At 38.3% G+C, this 24998-nt stretch overlaps 1 protein-coding gene across 2 annotated transcripts; it reads right to left on the bottom strand.

The window, feature by feature from the left end:
- Positions 1–1804: 1804 nt before the first annotated feature.
- On the bottom strand, positions 1805–15810 carry il2rb (interleukin 2 receptor, beta). Of its 2 annotated transcripts, none has more exons than XM_079610820.1 (10): positions 15427–15810; positions 12500–12590; positions 11579–11690; positions 11413–11482; positions 11226–11313; positions 6766–6899; positions 6377–6599; positions 6172–6271; positions 5668–5752; positions 1805–4823 (listed from the first exon to the last, which is right to left on the bottom strand). In XM_079610820.1, exons 2-10 carry the CDS (start codon positions 12576–12578, stop codon positions 4122–4124), a joined length of 1593 nt encoding a protein of 530 aa, XP_079466946.1. In that variant the 5' UTR covers positions 12579–12590; positions 15427–15810; the 3' UTR covers positions 1805–4121. The 2 variants fall into 2 exon arrangements, with proteins under 2 accessions (XP_079466946.1, XP_079466947.1); XM_079610821.1 differs by having other exon boundaries at positions 11579–11687; positions 15427–15809.
- Positions 15811–24998: the final 9188 nt, after the last annotated feature.

Genomic DNA, 24998 nt, shown 5'->3' with positions numbered 1-24998 from the left:
TAGCTGCTGCCGATTCATTTTGGCGTTGATGGCGTTCATAGAAACGCATCCAAGTCTGAGGACGTGAACAGCTCCGGGTAGAACGTCACTGGTTGCTATCTCTTGATTACGGTTATGACATGGCGTGAATGCAGCATAAGCTCATTGTTTTGGTTCAGGAGGAACTGTAAAAGATGACTGCAGCTGTTTGAATACGGCACATGGTGACTGTGTCTACAATGTGCTGATGATGTGTGATGTCATCAGGTATGGAAATACATTATGTTGACAGATATAGGGCATCGTATCATTGCATTACTGGACGAATATTTTTTAATATTTTAGACTACTCATATTATTGATTGCTATCAGGATGTGAAGAGAGTTTCAATCAGTATAACAAAAAGTGTTTATAAAACAAATTGCCTACCCTTCCTTTAAACTGTAATTTTGTGTCACCCGGTAGGCTCCGCCCACAAAACACATCATCCCTGTTTCCAAACACTCAAATGGTCTATTGATGCATTCTTGCTAATTAAAAGTATTAAATTCTTTCATTCTTAAAAAAAAAAAAAAAATCTTACTGACCTCAAACTTTTGAACGACAGTTTATGTATGAAAGGTGGGACAACTGCTATATTGTATGTTTTGATCCCACTATTATCATTCATATACCTAAGCAGTCTGTCTCCTCGCTGATACCACAGTCATGAGCTCACTACTGCCTTCTAGTGGAGAGATTAACCGTTAGACCAGACGGTCAAATCCAGTCAGGAGCACCTATATCATATGAGGACTGGATGCCAAGCCGTATACCAGGGTTCCTCAAACACAACGCACTCAAAAAGGTATGTCATGTAAGCTAAAAAGCATGTTATGTCTCCACTCAGAAGACTATTTTGTAATGGTTCACTGAGTTCATTTTTCAGGCCACACATGTAAGCTTGACTTTGTCTGGTTGCACAAGCCACACTCCAAAGCAGTGAACGGAAACGGGCTGGCACTTATAAATGTCAGACCACATAGTACCTGCAATAACTTAACTCTCTCTCTCTCTCTCTCTCTCTCTCTCTCTCTCTCTCTCACACACACACACACACACACACACACACACACACACACACACACACACGTATGGCAAGCCGTTTAAACATTTGATCATTTCAACATACTAGTATCTATTTTCATGCTACTAGTACTTATTTTTTAGATACTATATCTATTCCATTAAGTACTAGTACTTATTCATTAGCTACTAGTGCTTATTCTTTAGGTACTAGTACCTTTTTAAAGATAATTGTACTTATTCATTTGATACTAGTACTTATTCATTAGATAGTTCTTATTCATTAGATACAAGCAGGCCCGCCCACAGAAATGACTGGGCCCCTGAAAAGGTCCAGTGAAAGGGCCCTCCCCAAATCTGCTAGGCTACTCATATCATGCGTGTGCTCTCTCTACATTACTCATACATTTAACTGAGAGAGATTTAACCCAGTGTCAGAAGGGTACCCAATAGTTACTAGTCACTTTTGAAATAAGTACTAGTATCTAATAAATAAGTACTATCTAATAAATAGGTACTAGTATCTAGTGAATAAGTACTAGTAGCGAATTAATAAGTACTAGTATCTAATTAAGAGGTACTAGTATCTAATAAATAAGAACTATCTAATAAATAACTAGTACTTAAAGAATAAGCAGTAGTAGCTAATGAATAAGTACTAGTATCTAAAAAAGAAGTACTATGAAAATAGATACTAGTCGGTTTGCCATACACACACGCTTTTTTTGTAAAGATGAGACACCATTATATTTTTGGGGGATTTTATTTCAGTCTTAACAAGTAAGAGCTGACTATCAGATAAGAAACTTAAAATAAACAAAGTAAAAAAAAAAAATGTAAGAAACCTAAAATAAGTATCAAACAAGTGCATTCCTTGTTAACATAAAAATGCATATTTCATATATTTACAATTTTTTTAAATGAAATAAAATGGCTTATTCTGATTTCTAAAAGGTACAACCCAGAAATGCTCAAATAATACCAAAAAATATTTAAAAAGTTCTGTTAGAAAATGTACAGATAGCAGTATAAATGAGTGTTGTAATATCTCGAGAGATTTTTACCTCGAAAAGCAACGCTTCTGCATACTTCAAAATGACACCCTGAATTAAAAAAATATATATTTTTTGAAAACATTTTAAAAGCAGCACTTATACCATGTCCATAGCATACCGTGGCATTAAACATGAAATAACAGTAAATAGCAGCTAAAAATCAAGCAAATGCTTTGCACTCGAACTTGAATATTAAAAATGTGGATACTTTTGGAGACTTGAACAAGTAAATCAGTGCATGAACATATGAAATGTTGGCAACATAAAACGCCTTTAACAATTAAAGGTATACAAGCTATATTCAAAGTAACATCTGCTAAATAAAATGTTACTAAATCAATAAAGCAGACTTAAAGGGATAGTTCACCCAAAACATTTTGAATTATGTCATCCACTCCCCCTAAACCTGCATAAAAAAATCTTTCTAATGCTAAAACATATTTTGAAGAATGTGGGTAACCAAACAGTTTCTAGTCCCCATTGAATCCTCCATTTTTTATTTATACTTTTTTCTATAAATGATTACAGAATTTTAATTTTGGGGTAAACTATCCCTTTAAGACACATTTAAACACAAATGTGATGCTTCCTTCATATGTGTAAAAGAAAATGTTCTGGGTTCAGAACGTTAAGCTCAGTCAGCATCTCTGGCATTCTTGTTTTCCTGTAATGCATTTACAATGAAAGTCTGGGCAATACATTCCAGAGGGGATGAAAACAGAAATGTAAAGCTTGCAAAAAACATGTTATTTGAGCTGTAAATGTGTCTATATCGTCCAGATGGCAGTGGACGGACATTCAATTATTTACCCCAGAACATGCCTTTAAATCTAGCTTCATGTCACTGTACAAAAGTATCTAGAATATAAGCTGTTATAATGCAGGTTGTCACAATGGAGGGATCGCAAGGGCTAGTAACTATGAGGTTTTGAGTCAAAAGTCCAATTTCATTATGGTAAACAATTAATCTGTGCAAGTTAATACACAGAAAAAAAATGTGTTTGTCATGGTAAACTAAATTCTAAAATCTGCTTCCGCTCTGGAGTAACTCTGAAGTAAAGTCGGTTGCAACTTCTGGTTCACTGGGACTTTAAACTCGTTTTTTTTATTATTATTTTTTTATTCTGTCCCCCACTAAGGTATTTTGAATAAATTTCCGGTCACATGTTTTAAGTTTAAAAAACAGTCGTTTGATATGTTAGTACAGTATGTTACCACCTTGTATAATTTGTTGCTTTAAGGCCCGTTCACACTGACGATAACGATATAATTATAAAAAAACGTTGAAATATAAAAGAATAGCAGAGTTCACACTACAACTGTAACAATAACGGCACAGTGAACGATAAAAACAGCTGGTGTGGATATTGATATTGTTATAGTTAGCTTTTTTTGTAGCCAAATCTTTAAGTTTCACTACCATTCAAAAGTTTGGGGTCAGTGATTTTTTTTTGGAAAGAAATGAATACATTTTATTCAGCAAGGATGCAATTAATCAATCAAAAGTGACAGTAAAGACAATTTTAATGTTACAAAAAGATTTATATGTCAAATAAATGCTGTTCTTTTGAACTTTCTTATCAAAGAATTATGAAAAAAGTGCGTCACGGTTTCCACTAAAATATTAAGCAGCACAACTGTTTTAATAATCAGAAATGTTTCTTGATCATCAAATCAGCATATTAGAATGATTTCTGAAGGATCATGCTCTGAAGACTGGAGTGATGATGCTGAAAAATCAGCTTTACCATCACAGGAATCATTTACATTTTAAAATATATTCAAGTAGAAAACAGTTCTTTTAATACATAATAATATTTAACAAATGTCATTCTACTGTATTTTTTTAATCAAATAAATGCAGCCTTGGTGAGCATAAGGGACTACTTTCAAAAACATTTAAAAAATCTTTCCAACCCCAAACATTTGAACGGTAGTGTATCTTTCTGACTTTCAAAAATAAACCTATACCCAGAGGCCCCAGTCTCCCCTATACAGACAGAGATGGACTGGACCTGCGCTTAGATGGATTTGTTGCTGTATTTCTGCATCTCCTTCAGGGTCAAATATCCACTCCCGCTAGGCTCAACCATGGAGGAGGGTCTGACCACAGCGCCCTCTGCACGCTCAGAGGGGGAACTACAGCTGGGTGCTCTCACAGGTTCAGACCACGGTGTGATGATGGGCACTGGAGCGAAACTCTCTGCTGGGCGAACAGCACCGAGGGAACCTTGCAGTGACATAATGAAAGAAACCAGCGCATGGCCTTCCGCCGCGGCATCTTGGTCTGCATCATCTTGGTCTTCCTCACAATTCTGCTCTCCAGGTATGCCGAACCCTGAATCCGGGCTCATCGGCTGTTCCATCTGGTAACTTGGGGTTTGCAAACAGTCATATGAAGACCCACGCGACGAGAGAGTGGAGCTTGTGCCTTCCTCGGTGCGATAGGTGAAGTACACGGGGCAGGATTCGAGGTGAAGAGAGCCCGAAAGCGATTTGCTATAGAAGTAGCCTATGTTAGAGAAACCAGATGATGAAGCATGGCTGGTGCCGCTGTTCTCAAGTCCAGAGTCCATCTGATTGGAGCGATCAAGCGCAGCAGTGGTCATCTCAGCGGACAACAAGGACAGGTCCCAAATATCAGAGATTTCTACAGGTGAGATATCGTCACATGACTGAGGGGTAAGAAATGGCCCGTTTGAATTTTGACAGCCTAGCCAATTCTGTGGACAGGAAAGAGGAAGTGCATGTGGTCAGTGTGTGTTTTTCTGGCTCGCTGAAGGAAGATATGAGTAAGCATTTGCAAGAAATGCAGGTCTAAGCCACATCTGTAAACTTGTGTGTGTGTGAGAATTTGTACTGCTAAGATTTTACAGTGGAAGAAAAATGTGTGAACCTGATAATGTTATACATTTCTCAACTGCATTGGTGTGAATTCACAACATATAAAGTGAAAAGAGGGAATTGCCACAATACTGGTGTAAAAAACAACATCACCGTGAGTAAGGGGGCGAGTAAGATTCTTTTTTTGAAGGAAATTAATACTTTGATTCAGCAAGGTTGCATTAAATCAAACAAGTGACAGTAAAGAAATGTATAATGTTACAAAAGATTTCTATTTTAAATAAATGCTGCTCTTTTAAACTCAAATAATCCTGAAAAATGTATGTTTCCACAAAAATATTAAGCAGCACAACTGTTTTCAACACTGATAGATGTTTCTTGAGCATCAAATCAGCATATTAGAGGGATTTCTGAAGGATCATGTGACTCTGAAGACTAGGGTATCAATCACCGCAGAAATTAATTACACTTTAAAATATATAAAATGAGAATGAGACTAAAATTAACACACACACACACACACACACACACGCATATATTGTAATAATATTTCACAATACTACTGTTTTTGCCTATTTTTTATCAATCAAATGCAGCCTTGAGACTTCTTTTAAAAACATTAAACATCTTACCAACCCCGGTAACGTTTAAACGGTAGAGTAGCTCTTTGGAAACTAGTTTTGAATTACATAGTAAATATGCAGGAGATACAGCTTAACTCACCCGGAAGTTTCCACCGTGAACGGTGTGAAGAGGCTGGAAATATCTGGATGGGTCTGGAACGTGTTGATGGTTTGGTTTTAATAATCTACAAAGAAATAATAATATTTTTATTGATACACTTGATACAGATGCACAAACAAACACAAATATCATGTACAAAGACCAACAGTTACATATTTAAACGGAAATACTGCAAGTAGAAACATACACATAGACGCCTACACAGCACTTTCCACAAATATGGTTAAAAAAAAGGCCTTGAACATCTTAAAAATGAGGTGAAATATTTGTTCTTTTCTAACAAAGGCTTTACCCAATAAGAAGGCTTTACCCTTCATAAAATATTCATCTACTCCAGGAGGTCAAACTAAATATTAATACTTTATTTTCTAAATATTATCAACGTATACATTGTTACAAACTTTGGATCATATGTTGACAATAAATATTACATTTTTAAAAAAATCTAATTCTTTTTTTAAAATCTACACATCTAATACTCACCGATTGCTTTTCTTTATCTTATAGATGACCAAAGAAAGACCAGAGAGAACAAACAAGACATGGAAGCCAATGATCAGAACTACACGCATATAATCACGCACTGATGGAGAAAAAAGATGAAAACTGCTGTCATAAAATATATGATGATCTTAGCTCACAAATAAATATTATTATAAAATATTACTAGGCTGGCAAGAGGCCCAACCTGGTGATGATACTTCATCCCCTGGTTTCACTAATGGCTTTCCAATCTCAGACCTCCAGGACACAGCAGGACTCCAGTGGCTCCATTCCCCCCGAAAGTAACCCTCATTTATGGGTTCAACAGGCTTCACACGCACCCTGGCCTGGTACTCTTCTCCTACAGTCAGGAGATGATGGTCCAGCAGCACGTAACTTTCATGAGAGATATTCCTATGTCTTGCCATCTGTAAAATCATATATGCACATAAAAAACACATACACAAAATTAATTTAAAAAAAACACACACTCAAAATAATTTTGTAATTGACTTGGATGTGTTCAAATGAATGCCATTTTATTTGATTAATTTATTAGGGTAAATGTTAAATCAAACACAAATGTTTGCTTGCCTCCCAGCTTGTATGTGTGGCTTTAAACTGCAATTGGAATTCATACTCCTTTATGTTTTGTGGAAAGTTACTGCCTTTACTCCAAGTTATGTTATCCCAGCTTACAGTGGGTTTATCTGGTGGTTGCGTCTTAACTGTCATTCAAACAAACAAACAAATACATAAAAACAAACAAGAGAACAGTTACATTGATAAACATGTAGATTATGTTGCTAGCAACACTAAAGTCATCATGGGTTCAATTGTTCTCAAGGAATCCAGGAACTGATCAAATGTATACTTTGACTGTAATGATTCACAAATGCATAAATGCAAATGTAAACAAAAAAAGCAACATCATCAGCCCCATCTCATAGCAATCCGGGTGCGGATTATTGTGGGGTTGCGTTGTCTGAACCCTCTAATTATGGCTTGAATGGCCAAAAAACCCCAAAAGGTTTGGGTGTGTGTAATAGACAGATTTCATTTTACATATAGCATAAGAATAGACGTCATGGGATCTCTCCCGGGAGCCCAATCACCTCCAAGTGGTAACAGATCGAGCCAATGAACATTGGCCAGTGAGATTTGCATGCAAAGTCACACCCACTCGGCCATACTGGTATAAATAGGTCCGGCATTACTCACTTCATTCATGTTTTGCTTATGAGCTGGGCAGTTGTGACTGCGATCGCTTATTCCATTCACCTTCTAACAAGAAGAGTACATTTCAGAGGTGAAAGCACAGGTGGTCAGCGTCTTTTAAAAAAAGATGTCTTTCTGTCCATGTGTTTCTGGATCGTTTGTTTCCTGACTTCATTTGATGGCCATGATCGCTGTCTCTCGTCGAGTTTGAGTGGAACCCTCCACCGTGTCACGAGCACTCGTGGTTGGATGATTGGTTCTTGGGTGCAGCACACGGTCCACAGCCTTTGGACCCTGAGGTTCAGAAAACTGGGAAGGCACCTTTTACTGTTTGTAGCCGTTCTTCTGCCTCCTCAACTCAATGGTGTGGGCACCAAGCGTTACGTATTCCACAGGTGGAGCGTGCAATCATGGTTCAGTTGTGCCCGCAAAGTGCCGCCACCTGGCGGAATCGTGTCCAGGGCGGGTAAGACGACAGCAGCCCTAGCTGCTAAGGCTCACAACGCTGCTGGGCAGGCCGCCTCGCCCCTGCATGCCATTGCCATCCTGCAGGTCCATCGGGCAAAAGTTCTCAAATAGCAGCACGAGGGTAGTTCTGAGCCGGGTTTGTTGCTGGAGCTGAGCCTCCCCTCACCCTCCGAGGGTTGAATGTCAAGGCACGGGTCCTCGGCCAGACGATGTCATCTCTGGTTGGACCTGGCTGAGATGAAGGACGCCGACAAAGTTTGCCTTCTTGAAGCCCCCTTCTCCCAGGCTGGCCTCTTCGGAGACATTGTCGAGGACTTTGCGCAGCAGTTCCCCTCGCAGGAATGTCTGTTTTCCCTTTTGTGCCACTCGTATGGAGCCTGGGAGGCTGTCTAGCGCTTCCCAGCCCGTCCCGCTGGCTCATTTGGACAATCAGACAGACCCCCAGGATCAGTGGTGTCCTGCTTGGTGCAGGAAAACATTCCCCTGTCCTGCATGCGGAGATTACAGTCCTCCTGGCGATGGAAGCAATAGAGCCTGTCCCTCCAGCCAAGATGAAGTCAGGATTTTACAGTCCGTACTTCATAGTACCCAAGAAGAGTGGGGGGTTACGGCCAATCTTGGATCTGCGTGTCTTGAATCGGTCCCCCCCACGTGCATTCACGTGCAACAATTTCTGAGGCTCCTGGGGCTGCTCAGATTGATGCATATGAGACCTCTTCAGGCGGAGGCGCCATGGCATACTCTGTGTGACCATCACACCGAGCTGTCACCAAACATTCAGCCCATGGTTGGACCTTGCCTTTCTATGGGCCGGAGTGCCCCTAGAACAAGTGTCCAAGCATGTTGTTGTCTCAAAAGATGCCTCAACCACGGGCTGGGGTGCCATATGCAACGGGCATGCTGGCTTGGGATCCTGGACAGGACCTCGACTGCAGTGGCATATCAACTGCCGCGAGTTGCTAGCAGTACTCCTTGCCCATGTGCCGATTTCGACTGTTGCTACATGACAACTATGTACTGGATGGACTACACATTGACCGTAGTGTATAATTTTGAGCTTAAAATCCTGTCTTTAAAGATAGTGTTCCTGACCGCACTCATTTCCTTCAAGATGGTGGGGGACCTGCAGGCCTTTTCGACCAAGAGTTCGGTCCGGCCCTGTCTCAACCCATCCTCAGACCCCGGCCTGGATACCTGCCCAAAACTTCGCACCACTGCCTTTTGGGACCAGGTGGTGAACTTGCAAGCACTGCCTCCAGAGAAGGCAGACCAGAAGGCATTTCTGTGTCCTGTTCGCGCACTGTGTTTACATGGACCACACGTACAGCTTCAGAAGCTCGGAGCAGCTATTTATCTGCTTTGAAGGTCAGCAGAAGGAAAATGCTGTCTCCAAACAGAGGTTGGCCCATTGGATTGTGGATGCCATCGCCTTGGCGTACCAGTCCCAAGGTGAGTCGTGCCACCTGGGGGTGAGAGCTCACTCCACTCGGGGTGTTTCTTTCTCCCGTACATTGGCGCACGACGCCTCTCTAGCAGACATTTGCAGAGCTGCGGGCTGGGCGTCACCCAAGACATTCGCGCGATTTTTATAATCTTAAAGTGTAGCCAGTCTCTCCCCGTGTGTTGGGTACAAACAGGTAATGTGCGGGAAGACAGGCTTGGTGTCACGCTTGCAGTGCCATTACCCTCTAACAGAGGGATATGAGCGCCTTCTTGCTCTTCAGGTGAGTTCCCTACTCGGCGAACCCTGAATTGAGTTCCTCCAGCATCCTTTGGCAGTCAGATGCGGCGGAGGCATCCGACACCAGGCCCAGTACTCGTGTGCATGTCCGGCTAGAGTGATTTCCCTCTCGGTAATCCCATATGTGTATTGTCTACGTTACGCTTTCCCTATTGGTAAACCTGTGTCTTTCCCTGGGCGGTTCTCCTCTGCCTTGTCTCTGCGCTGGTAGCAGTGCCTCCCTGGCTAGGTAGGACCTACCGGCAGATATCTTCCATATGTAGCACTGCCCCTTGGGTCAGTCCTTATGTGTACTTCCAAACGTTATCTCCCGTAGGGCAGGTTGTGGTCTCCGTAGCATTCCCCTACTTTGGGATTGTGTACGCTTCCCCAGCGTTATGGTCATGGCTGAAAAACTTTCAGAATTGAGTTCCGAAGCACTCTTCCCTGAGGTAGGAAAAGCAGCTTTGACCATCCACAGAGTAAACCATGTCTCTACCATCCCCTCCATGGGGGACTACCTCCTCTGGCTGACATGGGAGCTGGGTAGGTTACGAGATTGTGAGAGCAGTTGCCAAGACGGCATGCCGTAGCTTGCCATCATCTACATCTCCAACACTCGTAACACAGTTCAGAGGCTACGGCATTTTACATAGGGACCCCATGACATCAGTCCGTTGTAACGTTGAACATGAATGACTGAATGGGAATGTCTAGGTTACTAATGTAACCCCTGTTCTCTGAAGAAGGGGAACGGAGACATTACACCCCCCGGCCACAGCCCTGAACCACCGCTTAATGGCCGGGATCCTGTCTCGGCTCCTTAGCAAAACATGAATAAAGTGAGTAATGCCGGCCCTAATTATTCCCGTATGTCCGGCTGGGGGCGACTCAGCATGCAAATCTCACTGGCCAACATTGGCTTGTTCTGTTACCACTTGGAGGTGATTGGGCTCCCAGGCGGGACCCCATGACGCCAGTGACCAGTCCGACATAATATCTCCATTCCCTTCTTCAGGGAACGGGGATTACATTTGTAAACTAGACGTTTTTATTAAAACAACAACAACAAAAACCTTAAAGGGATAGTTCAGCCAGAAATGAAAATTATGTAATTATTTAGTTACCCTCAATTTGTTCCAAACCTGTATGAGTTTTGTTCTCCTACTGAACACAAAAGAAGATATTGGTAACCAGAGTTTGTAACTTTTTTTCCTAGTATGGAAGTTAATGGGCCCCATCAACTGTCTGGTTACCAACACTCTTTAAAATATCTTCTTTTGTGTACAGTATAGAAGAAAGAAAATCACAGAGGTTTGGAACCTGTATGATTGAGGGTAAGGGTGAGAAAGTGATGACAGACTTTTAAATATTTGCAATATTAAATATAAAATAAAAATAAAAGGGTTAACTATCCCTTTAACCATGTTATCACCAATTTTTGAAATGCCCTTATCAAAATAATTATTTTGTACTGTGATGACAATGTTTTGCTCATTTAAATAGCTAAATCTTCTTGCAGGCAATTTTTTTTTACTGTTACAATTACCCGTGCTATTCTCTAATTTCAATCATTCTGTATTTGTTTGTTTTTTACATTAACCTGCTATTTTAAACATATCACTAATAGCAGAATTAATCCACTTACTGTGACGGCCAGGGTGAAAAAGCAGAGTAGTTCTGACAGATCCATTACAGGTTACACTCAACAAGAATTTGTTAATGAAAAAAAATAGCTGTGTTTGAGAGAGAGAGGGGAACATAGAAGACAATTTATGCTGATCAACTCCGGTGAATTGTAATTTAACTTAATTGAGAGATCTATTTCTACTCACTTTTTTCTCGTAGGTTATAAAACAACTTCTGGTAGAATGTAATTGACTGCTCAGTGGCACCAGCTCACATCTACACACAAGTTCAAATTTAATTGGAATTTGAGAAAGGTTTATTTATCCATGTTAAATTTGTCCAATCTGAGACATGAAACTAAAATGTACAAACCTTTTGTTGTCTTTGATCCCTATAAGCTCACATGGCTGGTCGGAGTAATTTGTAGAGCTTCGCCACACACAAGAAATCTTTGTCAAGTAGTCGCTCACACATGAAAGATCTTCTGTTTTTGGTAAAACCAGAGGACAAATTTTATAAGTGAATATAATTTTTTTTTTGTCTTTCAATACTTGTAAAGTTAACGGAATAGTTCACCCAAAAATTTTAATTCTGTCATTAATTACTCGCCCTCATGTCGTTACAAACCCGTAAGACTCATCTTCAGAACACAAATGAAGATGTTTTTGATGAAATCTGAGAGATTTCTGTCCTTTCATTGACAGCTTACACAACTACCAGTTTCAAGCCCCGGAAAAGTATATAGTAAAGACATCATGAAAGTAATCCATGTAACAGAAATCTCTCAGATTTCATCAAAAATATCATCATTTGTGTTCCGAAGATGAACGAAAGTCTTACAGGTTTGGAACTAGGTGAGTAGCCTACCGGTAATTATTGACAGAATTAGAATTTTTGGGTGAACGATCCCTTTAAGAAATTATCATTAAAAATACCCAACTAACATTATTTGTCAGCCAGAATGTTCTCTGAACATTACCGAAACATACCTTTTTAAATTTGTTTAGTTAGGAAAGCTTTCTTTACAGACATAGAATGAATGTTTGTTCTTGGTTTGCAGAACCTTCCCTTAAAAATACTAATTAGGAAAAGTTCTGTAAAAGTTATTTTATGGTTGTACAGATAAAGCCTAAAAAGAACCATTTTGGAACATTCTGTTAGTTATTTTAAGGTTGTCTCAAAACACCTCCCTGCAACGTTCTGAGAACATTATTTTATGATTGTAAAAATAAAAAATCGAAACGAAACGGGAAGCAAATACTAATAGGGAAATGTTCTGCGTTTGTAGGGTACCTGTTTGTATGTTATTGGACTGGCCAGTTCCATAAAGTATGATGAAGATGAAGAAAGGAGTATACCAGTAATCCTTCATCACTACTTTGATCTGAAACACACATTTAAAACATTTCTTTTTTTTAAAATACATCTTTAGTATAAAATTATATTTTACTTATGTTCTAAACAATGAAAGCGTGGGGCCAGAACTGTCAAGCTAAAAAATTACACCAAAGTAGCCCATATATGTGACCCTGGACCACAAAACCAGTCACGAGTTGCACAGGATTATTTGTGGCAAAATGCCAACAATACATTGTATGGGTCAAAATTATCGATTTTCTTTTATGCCAAAAATAATTAGGATATTAAGTAAAGATCATGTTCCATGAAGATATTTTTGTACATTTCCTACCATAATATAAAACATTTATTTTTGTGAGTGAATGCAGCACAATCGCGAACATGAATGGACAACTTTAAAGACGATTTTCTCGATATTAAATTTTTGTTGCACCCTCAGATTTCTAATAGTTGTATCTCAGCCAAATATTGTCCAATCCTAACAAACCATACATTAATAAAAAGCATATTCATTCAGCTTTCAGATGATGTATAAATCTCAATTTAAAAATTCGACCCATGTGACTGGTTTTGTGGTCCAGGGTCACATATGCTATACTCCAAGTCTTCTGAAGCAATTACATTATTTGTATTCAGAATCAAAATAAAAGCTTCCATCGCCATTCATTTTTTATTGTATGGACACGATAAGGTTGGACATTCTGCAAAGCAGTTCTCAGTTTTGACTCATCAAACACTTCAAAATGAACATACCACAAAAGAAAGCAACACTCAATGTTTTATCCATTTTATCCATCATTTCATCATTCCATAAGCATATTAACTAAAAAATCTGGCTTCCTAAATTAATCTATATGAGGTTAACACTTGGACTCAATGCAGTGCTACTGTGGTTGCCTCTTTCTGTTGTCTAAATATTAATATCTATGGTGATATCTGGTGTGGTAATCAATTGATATGATCTATGGTGATCTGTTAATAACTCAGTAAACTCCTATGAGGTCACAAACTGTCGCTATGGAGATATGACTAAGAGCGCAACCGCACATGAAGCATTTTTTTTAACCTGTGGCTGAAGGTGTGACACAAATGCACACAATATTGCTGCTAGGAAGGAGAACTAAGTTTAGCCACGCTGAACTGGGATGGTAACACAAAGGTTCTGGGTTCAAAGTCGGACCCGAAATTATCCAATCAATGCAATGAAAGAATATTTTATCTCCAAGGCAAAAACACTTGACCAGTTAAACTAGCACTAAATATTTCTATTCTCTCTATATATTTTTTATGCTACTTGACTAACTGACTTGTAACAGCACTTGCATATTGTTGCCCTATTTAGTTGCTCCCAAATTTGATTGCTTCTATTTTTCTCCTCATTTGTAAGTCGCTTTGGATAAACGCTGCTAAATGATTAATTATAAAAATCATATGTCCAATCACTTACAAAGCACTTACTTAGCACTCCACTCTTCAAGAAGCACTCTTCAAGAAGCTGATTTATAGTTATGCTCCACAGCTTACTTATTAAAACTTAACAGTTCGCTTAAAGATAACAATTATATCTTCATTTACTCACAATCACATCTTTCCAAACTTGTATGACTTTCTTTCTTTTGTTCAAAAATGTCTAGAATGATAAAATGCTTAAAAAAAGGGTGATTTTAGATTTTTTACATTTGTGCACAATAATGCAAACTGCCAGTTAGCCTGAGGAGCTTTTTTTTTTTAATTTAGACTTTCACTTTTAAATGGCATTGCTGTGGCTTTTTACCTGACAGGATGTTGCCCAAAGAAAACGGTAAACTGCAAAGCACGCATATTGAATTCCATTGCAAAATTCTTTAGGTGCGCATATATGACGCAAGTTAACTTTGGCTCTTTTGCTGAGTGGGCCATTGTCAACAGCGCTCCCCTCTTTGTGAGTGGGTGGTCAATATGTATACAGGCAATTTCCACTAACACTACAAAACAACACCCACAGACAGCAACAAAAACCATCAGCTATAACCGTAAGGTGACTTCTTGTAAAAAGGCACACTTGTAGACTGGTAGCCCAGAAGATGCATTGTCTGTCAAAGTAAAATCAAACAGTGACAGGACACTCTACAGTAATCACTGACGGTGCGGTTTCACTTGAACACATTTAAAAGGGAGCGCTGAGTAATTCGGGTAGCAGTTTATTTGACTCACGGGTTTGAACCTCAACTACTGATCTGAGCGATCGCTGCAAACATCTGGTTCAACACTCTCGGTTTCACAAAACGCTTGGGTTCTTCTTCAAGAGCACATGAAGTTTAATTGGAGCTAACTTGTTCTTTGCATTGGTAAATTAACTAAAAAAAGTTTATTCACCAATGCGTAACGAGTATTTACCAATGAGTGGTGACTAATAATCAACCTATACAATGACCCCAAGCATCTGGACACTAAAGTCACACTTAAAAATGTCTAATTGTCAATTGCGTCAGACAGCAAAATATTAAAACAAGTGGCTTCTGCTAAAAAATATGCTACATCTTTTCTCAGAACTAACTTTTTGTGTCATTTTGCGAGGGGGAGTATTAGTGAATGAAGTCAGTTTTTACAGGTGCACATATTCACATCATAAAGTCACAATACGCGTAGTTTTCAAAAGTTGTAAAACCTAACAAATTACTTCTTGTGAAATGTTTTGCTTTAAGTAAATGCTTATTTTGGAATATACTGCAATGACATCCATTTTTCAAATACATTTTAGGGTCAATCGCTGTTCATAAAATGACATAATTTTGAAGTCATATCAGCTCAGTTGTTGTTTGATATACAATACATCATTGCTCAACCCAGCAGTCATTTAATATTGCAAATGTAATACTTACCCTTTGCCTTCAGCTGACTGTCAAACACCTGTCTGCACAGGCAGCATGGATGCTGAGGTCTGTCTGTCTACCTGACCACCTACTCTTCATCCTCCCCTCTTTACCGCTCTCGCTCTATCTGCCCCTCCTATTTTAACTCCATCTGTCAGGAGGATCTCTCTTTCTCTATCACTCTACTCCTTCCTTTCTGTCGCTCGTCCGACCTCTCTCTCGCTCGCTCTCTCTCTCGCTCTGCAATTGCATTTTCTTCCTCCCTGCTCAATGTATGACTAACCACAATGTTGCTGAAATGTTTACAAAAATAAATCAAGAGGTCAGAGGGCCCAAAGAGAGGTAATTTCCTGTCAATCTTTCTTTGATTAAAAAGGATGTTCTTTTTTTATTGTTTATATATACTGTATTATTTATATATTTTATTGTTGTGTCTTAGTATAAACAATTTAGTGAGAGTCTGACCTTTGAGTTTTAGAGCAAGATTATTACAAGTTATTGGAGAGGCCAGGAAAATGTAAATTTCTTGGCTTTTGATAAGAGTGAATATTAGCCACCTGGGCCCCTCGCTGGGCTCGACACGGAGCCTGAGTGCTCAGAGCACAACAGTTTGATGAGGACCACATCCTGTTTCATACAAACTTTTTATACCCACAAACTACACACACACACTCACGCAGAACATGCATATAAACAATCACATGCATGCAGGAATCCACATGCACTGACAAATGGGCTCTGCTGAAGCACAAGGAGAACCAAAATTATATAGAACGATTAAATGAAGGAAAAGAATCTTTGTTGAAGATCATTGAGAAGTATGCATCTAATACGTATGAAATATCTCATTTACTAAATTTAGCAACACATCATCAGTGCATGAGTACATTTGCTAATAGATGCTCTAAAACTAGTGATGTGCACTGTAAACCCAGATTTTGTTTCTAATTAAACTTACGAGTGATCATTACTTATTCTTTTATGTTTAGTAAAAACCTGCTATCATTACTAAACAACATTAGTTGATTGTACTATTTAGCTGAAAGATTCATTGCACTAATCAGGTTTAGCAGAGATAACTTAGTATGTTTAGTTTCATAAGGAAGGGGAGGGGGCTAAAACCTGCCTGGTCACGTGAAAAGACCCGCGTCTAACGTGCGTCCAAGGCGGTACGAGCACAGGCCTTGGCAGCAGACGGTATTGAGAATTAACAGAGGTTTAGATGTTGATGAATTATTGTTTAATTTGTAGTCACCATAATGGTGACAAGTGTTGGCTTTAGTTGGGCCATTGACATTTGAACATTAGTTTTTCTCTGGCTGCTTTACCTGTGTGTTTAAAAGGCACAATTGTTATAGCAAAAAAGCCAAGAGTAAAGTGGTCCAGCGACTATGACTGCGTATTGATTTTGTCATCAATAAAGATTATAAGTCAGTAGCACCTCATGTCATCTAGAGTTTAATCTCTTATTGTCTGGATCTTTCCATATGATTGATATGAAAGACCTGTGATTTTTTTCACCAGGAAATCCAACAGAAATGTTATAATTTGAACAGTTGTAAAAACATTATGTAGATTTTTATTTTAAATGCCATGTTATTTTGTCACACAGACATCAACAATCAGCATATGAATCTCAACAATGGTGACACTCAAATTAAAAGTTTAGTTTCAGCTTGTGTAAAAAGTTAGGGTTCCATGTTAATACAATTCAAAATGTGTAGTTTCAGCTTGTGTAAAACCTAAAGTGGTATAGGGCAACGGGTTTCCACGCGATTTGCGAGTAAAGTCAACTAATTTGGGTTAAGAGTGGAAATTAACACTATGTTAAGTGAACTTTATTGTCTAAGTACATTAAATAATCGTCAAGTTTGGTGAACTAAACAATTTAAGTCAAGTCTACATAAGCACCAAGTTAAGTAAACTTAAATATGCATGTTTTGGGAGAACCCATTACTCAATTAAATTGAGGAACGAGTTTACTCAAAACTATTGAGTTCAATCAACTTTTTAGGGTTTTCAGTGTGCATTATGTCGCATCAAGCAAATACACACCACACAGGTACAGCTAAAGTCTGCAATTTTTGCATCAAAAAAAAGAAAGAGAAAAAGATTTGGTGCGTCCCAATTTCTCTGCCATTTTGTAGTATAAATATTTCTCAAGTAGTGCTTTCACAATGAAAATTCCAAAAAGAAAATGTGCACTTAAAATGTTGGACACCTCGTGCACTCGACTGTCTTTAGCGACCCGAATCTATATCTAACACAAATGGATCTCTTCCTGTTGCGATGATATAAAACTCTTCTTATGTTAGAGTAACAATTACAGAAAAATTAAATAAAGCATATTGCCTTTCAGAGCTTGGAAGGGCTCAGTTTCAGTAGATGTTTTATACCATTATCAGTGTCCTCTTCAGAGCTCATTTCCCAGTACATTCAGCATCTGACTCGTACTCGCCATCTCAAACATACAGGTGCTGGTCATATAATTAGAATATCATCAAAAGATGATTTATTTTAAGAATTCAACTTAACAGATGAAACATATATTATATAGACTCATTACCATGCAAAGTGAGATATTTCAAGCCTTTATTTGTTATAATTTTGATGATTATGGCTTACAGCTTATGAAACCCACAAAATCAAAATCCCAGAAAATTAGAGTATTACATGAAATCACACAGTAATTACACAGTAACACCATGGTCATTGAACCAGGTTTTGGTTCTTTTGGCAATGTGTGCAGGTGCAAATCTTGCTGGAAAATGAAGGAAGCATGAAGTGCTCTGAAAATGTCCTGGTAGACGGCTGCGTTGACTCTGGATTTAATAAAGCACAGTGGACCAAAGTCCTCTTTGCATCTCATTTTGAAACCAAGCTCCCAGAGTCTGGAGGAAGAGAGGAGAGGCACAGAATCCACGTTGCTGGAAGTCCAGTGTTAAGTTTCCACAGTCAGTGATGGTTTGGTGTGCCATGTCATCTGCTGGTGTTTGTCCACTGTGTTTTCTGAGGTCCAAGGTCAACGCAGCCGTCTACCAGGACGTTTTTGAGCACTTCATGCTTCCTGCTGCTGACCAACTTTATGGAGATGCAGATTTCATTTTCCAACAGTGCCAAAGCTACCAGTACCTGGTTTAAGGACCATGGTATCCCTGTTCTTAATTGGCCAGCAAACTCTCCTGACCTTAACCCTATAAAAAATCTATGGGGTATTGTGAAGAGGAATATGTGATACGCCAGACCCAACAATGCAGAAGAGCTGAAGGCCACTATCAGAGCAACCTGGGCTCTCATAACACCTGAGCAGTGCCACAGACTGACCGACTCCATCACGCCGCATCGCTGCAGTAATTCAGGCAAAAGGAGCCGCAACTAAGTGTTGAGTGCTGTACATGCTCATACTTTTTCATTAGTTGTCAGTTATAATCATCAAAATTAAAAGAAATAAACATTTGAAATATATCAGTCTGTGTATAATGAATGACTATAATATATTTTATATTTTATTTTAATATAATAATAAAAGTTTCACTTTTTGAATGGCATTCCTGAATTAAATCAACTTTTCATTTTCAACATCTTCATCTTAAAAATCAATATTTTGATCACTGACAGCTTCTTCACCAGATCCACCATCAAGTGACAGTGACACTATTTGATTGTGTTCAGTGCTTGCTCTGCAGTACATTGCTGAGCCATTTCAAGTTTTGCTGAAGATGCTTCCTATTGTTTTTGTTTTCTGTGAATCACGCACCGGGTCACTAAAGACCCGAGGTATGTTTAAGGTGCGGTCAGATGTGCCATGACGAGGGCGAATTCCAGTCATTTAGTTAAGAATCTACACGATCGTATCACATGAGGGCGAAATATTTCCCCAGGCAGATTTTGCATTTGGTTCAAGCCAATTTGCACGTTTACCAACAGAAAGCTGTTTGGTTTGAAATATATATCTCTTCACTATTGACAATGAACAATTATTACAACTTCTCATGAGACCCGTTAGAGAAATTAAATGCCTACAAATGGTTTAAATGGATGGTTCAGCAATCCATTTAATGTGTTGTCACATTTACCATTGCTTGGCAAAAGTCTTTCTGTCATTTCAATAAGAATCATGCAATCGTGAATTGGAGGGCAAAAGATTTCCCTGCATGGCAGACACTCTTCGTATTCTAGTTGGTGACTGCATATTTATCTGGAATAGAAGAAACGATTGTGTGATGACACAATCATAATACACATGAGATCTTTGGTTATATTTTCGCATCATGAAAAAAAGCAGAAAGAACAACAATGATTCTCTAACAGCTCAGCCGCACTTACAAGCCCACAGCTATGCACAACCTCAGGGTTCGTTTTTGTTAACAGTTTGGTATCGTAAGCAGTTAACAGTTTGTACTATGATGATTCAAGTGAGAACGCAAAGTTGTAGAAAGTAGGCTACTCAAAACTAACTAAGAACAAGTGACATTTGGTGCTGCATCAGAACAGGAACTCAAAGTGTGAGGTGAGCAAACAAGAATGCAAACACGCTGCTCTGGTAAAGGTCAGTTGTCTCAGTGAAGGGAAGGGGGAGGGATTGACACTCATGCAAAACAAGAAAACAGCCTCGGATTGCAAGACCGCAAGGAGAGGATGTTTTTAGGGGTCTTAGGTGTTAAGAGTGTATGTGCAAATGTGTGGGTATAGAAACTATTACCTACATTCAAAGCACTTTGTAACTTGACCAGCAATACCCAAAATAAACCAAGTCAACCTTGCGTTTTACAGCTTATTACAGCGGAAAAGAGTCAACATATCTCATACACACACACACACACACACACACACACACACTGAAAAATTAATTTACAGCATTTTTTAATCTTGGTTATACAAATCGATTTTGATACATCTGTTAATGCATTATGAACTGGCAAGATGTTAAAAATGCTGTAAAATCTAAAATCTAAATCTACACAACAAACCATTATCTGAATCAGAGCATATTATCTTTCACAAAGTGTTTATACAGGTGATGCTAACACAATATTGTTGTTAAATATTACAGCAGCAACAAACTTTTCTTTTCTTTCTGTTCCGTCAACAGAAAACCACACACTCCGACAGCATTCATTTCATCCTGTCCATTACCACAGAAAAATAGTGTGTATCGAAATATGTCTCTTGTAAGTGCATAAGTATTCACCTTTTTTTTTTTTTACAACTCTATGAATCTCTCACAAACTATTTCCTGAAATCATGACACAACCAAGAGCTTAACCTGGACTATTCCTGTAAAATAAATAAATAAATAAAAAAAAAAATAAAAAAAAAAAATTTGATTTTGTGGAACAAAACAAATCTCACATTTCTTTCCCCACCAAAGGAATTATTTAAAAATGGAAGCTGCTTATTTTAAAATACATTTTACATTTATATACTGTGATTTGCTTGCATGTGGAATGTAATAAAATATGTTCAAATATTATAAAAAATGAATCTTTTCAGCCATAAAATAGTCTGCACAACAAAATGTGACTGAGATTTTATTATGGTTGAGACAGATTTTAGAAAGTTCTGATTATTGTTGCTGATTTAGATATTGCCTATTTAAAAACTTGTTACTATTATTGAATATATTACAACTTTATTTAATATTAAAAATATTAAAACAGCTCAAACTGCTGAAAAAGAAAACAGACTTTAATTCATTAAGATTCTCAACAATGGATTGGATTATATACAGTTCTGTTACTTATTGTTTATTGTGAACTTAAGATTCTTAACAGTTTTAGAGAAACCAGGCGTTAAAATGATACAAGAGAGACTTAATAAGAAGTTTAGTTAGTAATACGTTTTTGGTTAAGAAAAATATAGAATATTATATTTTAAAAAACACACAACCTCATGAATTAAAAGGCTGAGGTGCCATTTGTCAAATCAACGAGCAACATCTCAAGCTGTAATGAATGTGTTCCTTTGCAAGAAGACAATAGAGGAAAATATTATGCAATGGAGCACAGATCTTACGTAATATATACGTACCCACCAAATTTCACTTAAATTAATTAAATTCCAGACAAGTATTAGCACAAACAGCCTCATTACAAGGCATTTGTCAGCTTTGTGAAACATTTCAGCAATCACTTCACGTCATACAAACAACGTATACATTTTTCACCCTAGAATTTGTTCACATGTGCTGCGAACACGTGAATCAGTTCTGGATTCTGAGTTGTACAAACCACAGAAACAGCGGTATAAACAACCTGTGGTTCAACAACTATCGAGATAGAAAAAAAAAACAGTCTGTGGGGAAAATGAATATTGTTTTGTCTGAAATCTGATACGAGTTGCGGTGTTTACTGAAAGATGCACAGATAGAACAGGGAAAAATGTGAGTGTGTAGAGATTTCACAAACACAAATATACTCCATACAATTTATTTTCTTTTAATTTCAAAAGTGCACCCCCCCCCCCCATCCCCCACCCACACACAAAAAGTATCATGGTACTACATCTTGTTGTTTTTGTTCCACCTGATGTCATCTCTATACTATTGTACTACTATGGTAATTGTTTTGTAATGGAGTCTGCACTGTACTGTTTTTGTGCTGAGTGGGTGTTAAAAAACCTCTTCTTAAGAAAGTATTGTTTTAATTATCAGTTCAGTTCATCTTTATTCATTATTCAAGGCAATTTGGTTGTAGCATACAAGCATACACATAAAACAATCACACACGCGCAATGCCTCTGATTTGACACCGGATTTTCAGGAAGCTCTACATGAAGAGAACAAGCCATCACAACCGGAGAGGGAAAAAAAACAGGTTTCAGTGGTTTTTAAGATCAAACCACGCAAGTGAGACTGTCAGTTTTACGTTACGTTCATACCACATCTTACAGCAAAAAAAAAGACATCAGTCACAGAAACTTTCCCCACAACACCTCCCTAAATGTCTTAATATTGTCTATATCTGTATCTGTTTTAATACAAAAATGCTATTCAATCCATTACAATATATATAATGATACATTTGGCAGACTCTTTTATCCAAAGTGATGTGCATTGCATTCAAGGTATACATCAGTCCATGCCTTCCCTGGGAATCAAACCCATGATCTTGAATTGCCAGCACAATGCTCTACAAACCATGGCACATTGTCTGTGTTATCTCCATGAATGAAAATGAGAAATGCAGATATTTTTTAAGTAATTTGTTACATTTTTATAACGCTTTTCTGGGTACTCTAAGCACTTTACAGAAGGGGGAATCTCCTCAACCACCACCAATGTGCAGCATCTACCTGGATTATGCGGCGGAAGCCATATTGTGCCAGAACGCCCACCACAGACCCTCGGAAGACGGAATTTCGAGGATGCTACGTCATCGACATCTGAATCCGTCGAAGGATTGTTCCAATATCGAGGATCCTCGGAATTTCAACCAAGGACTGAATCCTTCGTTCGGAAAATTTATCATATGCAGGAAAGGATGCATATGTGTATCCTTTGCGCTCCCAAATCACTCACAATCCTATGAGCGTAGCTTTGCTATCTTGTTCAAAAAAAGTGGGACAATTTAAAAACCAAGTAAAAGGTGGGAGAAAAGTATGGAAATAATTGTTTATGCACATTTTAACCCTTTCATGCATGAATTATGTCAGTCAGGATTTTTTTTTTTCACAGAGATTTTCAGATGTCCACTTGAGTTCAATGGCTGTACAGCAACAAAATCAGTAGCACTTCCATTTCTGCGCCAAAAGCGAACCTTTTCACTGATGTAATGACGCAATCACGTGCACTTGCTATGTTCCATTTACGTGTTCTCCGAATGCTAAAGAGGAGTCTCGTCTAGCCTCTGAAGGAAATGACTTGGAAGGACCAGTCCTGCCAAGGAAGTATCCTTGACATTGAGAAACAGCAAGTGATGAAGCCAATCGGTATATGGGGATGATTAGGAGGCCATGATGGACAGAGGCCAAGGGGCAAATTTGGCCAGAGTGAATTGTAGCCTACATGAAAGTTTTTTCTTTTTTTTCTTTTTTATAAAAAAAAAGTAATACCTTAAATCCACCTAACACTGAACAAATGTAGAGTAAAAACATTAATAAAGTGAGTGATATTACATTTGTTTAAACATTTTTTTTTCAAAAGTCTTGGGTCTCTGGGGTTATTATGTTCAGCTGTGCACTAATCAATCACCATCATTACAACCGGTATATATGTTCAGTTCTGTTTCAGTTCAGGGTCCGGTGTCGTCTATGTATAGCTAGTGTGTGTTGCTACTGCCTGTCCTGTGGTATACTTCGTGACTTAAGTCAGGTGCATAGGGGAAAATCTACCACACAGGTTAAAGAGATGTGTTTTTTAATCTAGATTTAAACTGACAGAGTGTGGCAGCTTCTCGAGTAACACTAGGTAGACTATTCCAAAGTTTAGGTGCTAAATAGGAAAATGATCTACCGCCTGCAGTTGATTTTGATATTCTAGGTATTATCAACTGGCCAGAATTTTGAGATTGCAATAGGACTACAATGCGTTAAGAAGGATTACATTGCGTTAAGAGCTCGCTCAAGTACTGGGGAGCTAAACTATTTTGTGCTTTGTAACAAGTATATCAGCCATATTGTCTAAAATGCCATTCCCAATGCGTCTTTTTCATTATTTACATGGATATTAAAATCACCAACAATTAGGACTTTATCTGCAGCCAATACTAATTCTGATAGAAAATCAGCAAATTCTTTGATAAAGTCTGTATACAGTAACCAGCACAAATGTCAAACGGAATTTATCATTTACACTAGATAGTGTTACATTAAGCACCAACACTTCAAAATAATTATATCTGAAACTAGACTTCTCAGTAAAACTGAAGATATTACTATAAATTTCAGGAGCACTTCCCCCTTTAACTTTTAGATGAGGCTCATGTTTATAACAATAATCTTGGGGGGTGGATTCATTTCAAGTAATGTGATCGTCTGGTTTTAGCCAGGTTTCTGTCAAACACAGCAGATCTAGGTTATGATCTGTAATCATATCATTAACAATAAGTGCTTTTGAAGAAAGGGATCGAATATTCAGCAACCTGAGCTTTATCATTTGTTCATCTGTATTATATCTGTTTTTCTTATTTGCTGAACATCAATTAAATGTTTACCCTTAAAGGGGTCATGACATGAGAAACCAAATTTGCCTTGATCTTTTGGTATATAAGAGGTTTTTGTACCATAAAAACGTCCTGCAAGTTTCATAGCTTAAGACGTCCTCCCCATTATAAACGAATCATTTATTTAATCAAGCTCTAAATACAGCTCGTTCTGGATCCATGGTAAGAAGTGACGTCACGGTACGAAGTGACGTACCAGCGTTTGCATATGACCGCCTCCAGAACAAGACAACTATGCTTTAAGCGCAAGACAACTACGCTCATTTCGTATCATTGTCGCACCTCACAAGTGTTCAGTCGACGGACAGCGAGTGGGTCTGTGTACAGGGAAATTACGATGCCACGCAGACGTGCTGTTCCTGGCTGTGGACAAACAACATCTTTGAATACGCTGCGAAAGATCCAGTCGTCAGGGAAAAA

Source organism: Phoxinus phoxinus (genome assembly GCF_949152265.1).
Source record: "Phoxinus phoxinus genome assembly, chromosome: 1".
Lineage (NCBI taxonomy): Eukaryota > Metazoa > Chordata > Actinopteri > Cypriniformes > Leuciscidae > Phoxinus > Phoxinus phoxinus.
Note: the sequence above shows the minus strand (reverse complement) of the source record. Positions and strands in the feature narration are given on the sequence as shown.